Below are 8,633 nucleotides of genomic sequence, written 5' to 3'. Positions count from 1 at the left end.
ACCGTCGACTTTCTGATCAGCAAGTCCTAGGCTCTGTGGTTTAACCCACAGTGCCACCCGCGTATATCCAATTAAAAGTGTTGCTGGAAAAGGAACAGCAAAAGTAACAGAAGTTAGCTTCAAAGTGAAGCTAAACTCCCGATTTCTCTATCATATGGAATGGACCTCATGACAAGAAGGTATCTGTGTATACTAATAACTTTCTCAAGAAAGTTTATTTTATTAAATTTGTATGCTGCCCTTCATCCGAAGATCACAGGGCAGTTCACAACACACACAAAAACCAAAATGAGAACACGAAATACTTAAAACAAAAACAAAACCAATAATCCTCTTTCCACAAACACATTTTAAAGGCCACAGAATGTCAATCACCCAAAGCCCTGGTTATAAAGAAAGGCTTTTGCCTGGTGCCCAAAGCTATAAAACGGGGCTTTCCCCCCTTATATGCAAAAAGCTAAAAGATCCAATGCAACCTTCAGCCAAATGATTTATAGACACATGAACAAAGAGATGAAGTGAAATGTCTTGGGACCTATAGCAGATACACCATGCAGGGAAAGTCACATAGCTGGCTGCATGCCTGCAAGAAATTTGGGTGATTCAAACGTATTTGCCAATGCACATGAAAAGTTGCGAACATGCCCATACAGGTCTTAAACAGATACCGTGTGCCTTCCAAGGCACTTGTTGCTTGCTGATAACATCATTTCTTAAGAGATACCTCCTACTGGTGAGAATAGATTTCCCCACTAGGGCACAGAGCCTGCTTGCACAACCATCTACGGGGGAGGGAAGATTAGTTTTATTACGAGCTACTGTCTCATTTCCTGAGTTATGCCCCAAAGAGGGAAAAACACTGTGGAGGACAACCACACACAAATATCTCTAAGAGTGGAAGAAGAACTCAGCGGGGCAACATCTCAGCAGTAGCAAGACTTCAGGCATGAAGGTCCCACGAGCCTCTTTTCATCCAGCACGCAAAGATCTACATTGGGATCGGCTGCCCCTGTGGATCTTGCTCCCCGATGCAGTCGCCTCACCTTTGCCTCATGGGTGGGCCGGCCTTGAGCGTGGACTCCACGCGCGAGCCGCCCGATTGCTCCCCGCCTTCAATTTACCCGCCGGGGAAAAAACCGCCCACCTGCTTACCGCGTGGCCACCACATGAATGAAGAAGGCCTCGGCCAATAAGAGGCAAAGGAATAGGCTCCACCCCGCCCCACCCCTGAGTGCGCACGCGCGAAGGGACCGGCTCCTCTGTGTGGAGGAGGGCGGTTTCGGAGAGAAAGAATGACTTGAGTAGGCCTCCGCGAGCGTGGACTCCCCGCGAGCTGCAAAACGTCCAATGGGAGGGCGCGCGGGAGAAGCGGCCAGCCAATGGCTACGCCGCGGGGGCGGGGCTGTTCCGTGGGACAGGCCCGGCGGAAGCCGGGCGGGCTCATTCTCGCCTCAGCCGTCTCGTCGCTGTGGTCGCAGGAGCTGCGGCGGAGCTATGGGGGCCTCAGATTCTTTCTTGTCTTCCTACGCCGGCCTCTTCTACTGGGTCGGGGTGTCGAGCGTCGCCTACTTCGTGTGGCTGCTGCTTCAGCACGTAGTTTATGCCGTCCGCCTGTGGGTGCTGGGCAACCCGGCGGCGGTGGGCCCGCACCTGGGCGCGTGGGCAGGTGAGTCTACCCGCCCTCCGCCGCGCCGGTGCCCCTTGGCTCGGAATTCTCCAGTGGAGGCCTCGGCAGCCAGCCCCCGTTTCCCTCTCTCGCTCCCTCGACGTCTCTCCGCACAGTCCGGCCAGTGCCTTCCCCTCCTAGGCCTCTGTTGAGCCCCAGCAGTTCTCGGCTGCCTTCGTTTCTTCTCCCCCACTTCGTCAAACTCGCGCACGCCTTTTCCCTCCTGCGCAAGTGTGTGTGTCTTCCCCTTTTATGTTGGCGGGTGATAACTTTTGAGCGTTTCTCCTTGTTTTGAGAGGAGCCCTCCTGGCTCACCCCTCCTCCTTAACTGGCATTGGACGGGAATAAAGTGCGGTACACACTCAAGGTCACTCGCCACGGATTAGCTGATCACTTCACATTCTGCTGATGCTGCTTTTCTGTAATCGGCGCTGTGGCAGTTTTGGGGCGGGGAGAGTAAGGCTGTACTTTAATTGTTTAAATTTTTCTGCCCAGCGAAAGCTTCAGCTGCGCAGTAAGATTCATAAGATTAGTTCTTGCTTTTATACTTGTAGTCAGGGTTTTAAAAAACCTCTTTTCTGATGCATACTTCTAGAGATAATGTTTTTAGTGATGTTGGTTATTGATGTGGATGGTTTTCTGGCCATATGCATTGGAGGGGGGAGACATTATCTTGTTATGTGTTGTGATTCCGTTCCATCATAGAGATTTAGAGTTCAGAAGCAGGAATTGGTAGTCATTATAGATTTTTTTGATCCAAGGAAAGTGGGGATAATCCTTTGTATCTATCTGCCTTTTGGCCCTTTCTCCCAAGAAATATTTATTTAGGGTCATTATTAAATTTATGTAAGACATCTTACTGGCAGAATGGAGCTTACTAGAATAGTTTTATCCTGTGCTTGGATCCCTTAAGGGTTCGGATGCCTATGGTATACTGAGGTTATCATATATATACCCCAATTTTCTACAGTTGAGAGTTACTTGACATAGCTTCCAAGATTTTTTAAAAAAGGAAAAGCAATAATAAAGCCAAAGCTTCAGAAATGGAAATTTAAAGCAGAATTAAAAAAACATAAGGCAGGAACTTTTTTAGAGCTTTTGTATAATGTAAAGGATCTCATTAGGAGCCAAGTAAAAAAAAAATCAGAGTTATGCTTTTGTTTGATTGCTCTGCAACTGACCTGTATGAGTTTTTGAAACATGCTCTCTTTTATGTTAATGTAATCAATAGATTTAATCCTTGGCCCTACTAAACTGCCAGTGTATTATAATATATGCATCTTAGGGTCATGAATAATGTAGATTTTTTCCCCTTAAGAAATTAAAAAGCCATGTAGAATTGCTTTTATTAAACCAGCTTCTGTGCTTGTCAGTATATGCCCCTTGTAGCTCTTGATTTATTTGGAATTCTTCACCAATAGTACCTTAAAAATTTAATTAATCCTACGTCTCCGTCCCATTCTCTGAACTATGCACAGATTCATCTCCTGCAATAGCTAAAATAGCATCCTGTGTGAGGCAGAAAGGCATTACTTGTTTAACTCTGCCACATTTGCTTCTAGTAACAACTCCAAGTGCCCTTGATACACACTTTTGTTGGCATATTTTGCTGTGATTTCATTTAAGATGTTGCTAGCCTTGTCTTTATTGCTCTTCTATAGTACTCTTGTGATACACTTTTGTATTATGGGCAGGTTATTCTGTAGTGCTGACACAGCAATCCTGATGGCAGTACTGACTGTTGTGTAGTGGCCTGGGGCAGTTTATATTGTGATTTAATGGGGTTTTGGGTGCCATAAATTAAGTGCTATAATTTAATCAATGCTTTGCTGCATTTAGCTGTGTAAAAATACAGGCCAGCCTGATAATGGCCGGTTTGTTAAGCAAACAAAGGCAGGGAATATGAGCCATTAACAGAGACTCTCTGTGCCGGACAGCGAATGGGTGGAGCTCCACTCTGAGCTGTGGGTAGTTAGCAGAAGACATTACCAGAGTTTTTAGAAGGGAGTTTCAGGATTGCAGTGGGAAATGATGTAAACTGGAGGGGAAATAGTTGTAAATTGCAGCAGGCTGGTGAAAGTGGGGAGAGAGCACAATGGGGGCAGACAATGTGAATCCAAGGCTGCAGAAATGGAAGAAATGAAACCCTCTTGGAGTGTAATCCTGGAAGCCCCTACATCATAGGTTTAGGTTGTATATACAGTGTGTATAAATAAACCATGTATCTTAAAGACACCACAGTCTCTACTGTGCCTTATTTCCAAAAGGAAACACAAACCCTGGGTAAGTGCCTGACACCTGAAATCTTGCACTGCTGTGGAGATTGGGGTGGTGTGCAACAGTAAGATAAGAGGTGAAGTTTTACTGGCACTGGGAATTTCAGTACGCAACCCCATGCTCTTCATGCAGTGATGCATGCATTACGACCATACTCATTTATGTTAACTGAAATTCATGTTTTGTCCCAGAGTGTATCTTTGCCTAGTATCACTTGTGGAAGATATAGAAGTTTGATATTCCAAAAGAATCATTCCAAAATGGTTGATGCGGCCAATGTGTAAAATGCAAAAGGAACAAGAACCCTAACTTCACACCACTCTCCACAACTCTTTAACCCCTCTGTATCCCATAATATTCATTCTTGTCTTTCTGCAGTAGTGCATATTCTGCATCCCTATCTTTCCCCTTTTTTCTTATCTCTTTCTCATCTCCACCCCATCTTTATTTCTTCTGAGTTCAGTAGCTGGAGCTTCACAACTAGTTTTCATTATTAATTAGTCATTCTCACTGTCTCAGTCAGATTAGTCAGGTTCCAACAGACTGGAAAAACTAGTTTTAACTCCATCAGATCCTTCTAAATTCATGGTAAGAAGCAGTGACAGAACGTACTATAGATAAGCTCCCATCCCTTCATCCCCCAATACTGGGAAACCTGTTTGGCCTGCAGATTTGCAGAGAGAGATATATATAGGAAAAGGCTATGTATGGCTGAAGCTACACATAGTTAGGAAGAGGACAATGGTCTGCGCTTGGGCCTTACCTTGAACTGGCTTGTGCTAATGTAATGTTTTTGTTTTCATACAGTAAAAAGGTCCAAATAAAAATATGTTTTACATACTAATTTTTTTTCATAGATAACGTTTTGGGAACACAAGCATGTTGTGTGCTAAAAAGACACTTAGATACTTGTACAAAAGTGCAAAATTTTAAACAGTTCACAATATAAGGGTGTCATGTTAATTGTCTTAATACAACTCTAGGAATCAGATGAACCACTTTTTAATCCATTCTTAAAAATTTAAATATAAGTTTCTGAGGAATAAAACATACATCTTGATGGCTGAGTGTAGGCATACTAATTTAATTTTATAATCCGTTCCATTGGACAGCATCCAAGACTTTCCAACTTTTGCAATCAAATTACATAATATTTTTCCATTAGTTCTTTTCTGCCACACCAAAACAACCTTCATCCTGATATCACTGACCTGATAATTCCATCAACCTATCAGATAATGTGTGGATGTGCCTTTCTGTAGCTCTAACTAGGAGATCACATCTTGTGAAAACTGCATAATCTTGATCAGTTGTTCCCAAATCCCACACCCTCTTTAGAAATGCTTAGGGAATTGGCAGAGCACTCTTTCCTCCTTTTTTCTTTTGCCTTTTATAGCAGTGGTAATGCACTGTGCTATATGCCTTAAGATTAAAAAACATTTTTTTGGCTTTTTATATCTTACACTCTATTTTATTGTAGTACAATTTGAATTCCACAGAATTCTGTAGAATTCAAATTGTAAGTGTTCTTCACAGGCATGTTGTGGACCACACAAACAAAGCTGATGGTCTGTGGACCACAGTTTGGAAACCCCCAGTCTTGGTAAATGATTATCAGAGAATACTGAAACATGGGCATATTGTCCATGTGCTTAAGAGATATGCTACAGACATTACTTCTGGACTTTGCTCATGCTATTGACAGTCCACAAGCTGCTTCTCACTTTCTCAAATAATGTGACATGTTTAGTGCCTTAGGCAAATTGCTCATTCTACACATGTAGCCACATACTTGAGATTATAGTTGAGAGCAACCTAGAGTAAAACAGAGCACTTTTCCAAGTTAACCAAGGGTGGTATTCAACTAAGGTTTACGCCGAGTAAACCCAGAGAAATTAATCAACCTATTTTTGTCACTTTCATTTTTATGAGTCTTCTCTGCATAAAGAATAGCTGAATACCACCTTTAGTTTCTTTACCTCCTTACTACTAGCCTGCTGTATGTAAAAGTAACATCCAGTGATGTCCAACAGTTTGCCCAGCAGATCTTCTGTCTTCTATTTTCCCTTCCTGAACAGATTTTAGGGGCACATGGGGGCGTGGAGAGGAAGACAAAGCCCAGATGTGCAGGTGGATGTCTGCTTGCACTATGGTTTGCTCTTGCTCATATCGGCCACTAAAGGTCCTCGGGGTTACATTTACATCAACAAAAAACATCAGGCAACTATATTAAAATTAAAACTTGTAAGAATTACTTCAGCCAGAGATATCCTATCCACATGCCTCTCTCATTATTTAAGATAGAGACATAAAACCATCTTTCTTTCCAACAACATTGTAGTTTGTCCATATAGTCCATATAGGTAAGCCAAAATTCCACTCCTTTAATACATGCTTTGAGGTGGTTCCACTTTACTGTGTGTTGAAACACAGCTAGTTTGGAAACTTGTACCTGTATCTGTCTTCCAGAAAAGTACCTCTCAGTTTTAACATTCGGGAACTGGACATGTTAATCCAGATAAAATCTTACTAGCCTGGAATAAACAATCTCGTTTTCCTCTGCACAGCTGTCTCTTGTTCCTCAGTCAGGAGTGCTGGACAGCACAAAGTCATTGTGAAGAAGTTGTTAGAGTGCTGAGCTAGGACCTGGGAGGCCAGGATTCAGGTCCCTACTCAGCTTTGAAGCCTACTGGGTAAGACTTTGGGCTAGTCATTGTCTCTCAGCCTAACATACCTCACATGGTTATTGTGAGGATAAAATAGAGAGGGGAAGAAGTGTTTCCTCTTTGTTAGCTCTTTGGGAATAAAAGGTGGGCTATAAATGTAATAATAAATAAAATCCCCAATTTGTCTACACCCATGCACAAAATACACAAATTGTGCACCTCTAGGAGATATTCATCCCACAGCATAAGGCAGAGGTCTCCAACCTTTTCAGTCCACAACTCCCTTAACCATCTACTGTACACTCTTTCTGTGGCACCCCTGTGGGGCTCAGGAACCCAGTTATGTCACCCCTTGCCTGCAGAGCTGGCTTCCTCTCACTTTTTTGCAAACACCCTCCCTTGTGGAGTGTTCCCTCAGCCTCTTCTCCTTTCCCCTCTCCTTGGGAGTCCTGCTGCTGCCCCTGGTCTCTGAGCTGCCCCACTCCCCGCCCCAAAGAAAGGTGGCTCCCAGAGGCACCTTTTGCCTGCAGAGTTTACAGCCAGGTCTGTAATAATAAGCTGTGCAAGCCTTTGGGAGGCAGAGACATGAGAGAGCATCAGAGGAGGGAGGGAAGGAAAGAGGGACAGAGGTAAGTGTTGCTCGTGGTACCCCTGACCATCATTCAAGGCACGCCAGGGTGCCATGGCACACTGATTGAAAACCACTGGCATAAGTCATCAGTTGTTCCAGTCTCACCATAGCAATTGTCACATGCTGCTGGGCCAGAATATGAAATATGGCCTGAATAGATTGAAGCTTTTGTGGGTGGTTGTACATGGAAATACCCTTTCAAGGCAAAATATGCTTTCAATGAGGTTTATAACATGGGAAGGAAGTCCTGTGAGGAAAGGTTGAAGAAGGAGCTGGGTATGTTTTGTATGGAAAAGGGTGGGGTGGGGAGGAGAGAGTATAAAGGTAAAGGGACCCCTGACCATTAGGTCCAGTCGTGACCGACTCTGGGTTTGCGGTGCTCATCTTGCTTTATTGGCCGAGGGAGCCAGCGTACAGCTTCCGGGTCATGTGGCCAGCATGACTAAGCCACTTCTGGCGAACCAGAACAGCGCACGGAAACGCCGTTTACCTTCCCGCTGGAGCAGTACCTATTTATCTACTTGCACTTTTGACATGCTTTTGAACTGCTAGGTTGGCAGGAGCAGGGTGAGCAACAGGAGTTCACCCCGTCACAGGGATTCAAACCACCGACCTTCTGTTCGGCAAGTCCTAGGCTCTGTGGTTTAATCCACAGCACCACCCGCAGCCCTAGGAGAGAGTATGTTGTTGTTTAGTCGTTTAGTCATGTCCGACTCTTCGTGACCCCATGGACCAGAGCACGCCAGGCACTCCTGTCTTCCACTGCCTCCTGCAGTTTGGTCACACTCATGCTGGTAGCTTCGAGAACACTGTCCAACCATCTCGTCCTCTGTCGCCCCCTTCCATCTTTCCCAACATCAGGGTCTTTTCCAAGGAGTCTTCTCTTCTCATGAGGTGGCCAAAGTATTAGAGCCTCAGCTTCACGATCTGTCCTTCCAGTGAGCACTCAGGGCTGATTTCCTTAAGAATGGATAGGTGCAATCTTCTAGCAGCTCATGGGACTCTCAAGAGTCTCCTCCAGCACCATAATTCAAAAGCTTCAATTCTTCGGCGATCAGCCTTCTTTATGGTCCAGCTCTCACTTCCATACATCACTACTGGGAAAACCATAGCTTTAACTATACGGACCTATAAGGAGACAGTATAGCCCTCTTCAAATACCTGAAAGGCTGTGATGTAGAAGGCAAATCTCTCCCCCCCCCCCCCCGCTGTCCAGACAGGGAGTCTGGAGTAACCTCTCTGTTGCCATCCTTGTAGAACTTATTCTCCCATATTCTGTTGTTTACATAGGTGGGGTAGTAGAGCAGCTGAGAGAATAATGGAGGATTCTGCACTTACCGTATTTTTTGCCCTATAAGACTCACTTTTTCCCTCCTAAAAAGTAAGGGGAAAT

General features: G+C 44.5%; 1 protein-coding gene across 1 annotated transcript in view; it reads left to right on the top strand.

The window, feature by feature from the left end:
- Nucleotides 1–1,306: 1,306 nt before the first annotated feature.
- HSD17B12 (hydroxysteroid 17-beta dehydrogenase 12) overlaps nucleotides 1,307–8,633 on the top strand; it is a 52,551-nt gene continuing 45,224 nt past the window's right edge. The window contains exon 1 of the mRNA XM_028727689.2: nucleotides 1,307–1,666. Coding sequence (XP_028583522.2) covers nucleotides 1,348–1,666 — 319 coding nt within the window. The 5' untranslated portion in view covers nucleotides 1,307–1,347. The remainder of the gene's footprint in view (nucleotides 1,667–8,633) is intronic.

This window comes from Podarcis muralis, chromosome 1, assembly GCF_964188315.1.
Source record: "Podarcis muralis chromosome 1, rPodMur119.hap1.1, whole genome shotgun sequence".
In the NCBI taxonomy this organism is placed as follows: domain Eukaryota; kingdom Metazoa; phylum Chordata; class Lepidosauria; order Squamata; family Lacertidae; genus Podarcis; species Podarcis muralis.
Note: the sequence above shows the minus strand (reverse complement) of the source record. Positions and strands in the feature narration are given on the sequence as shown.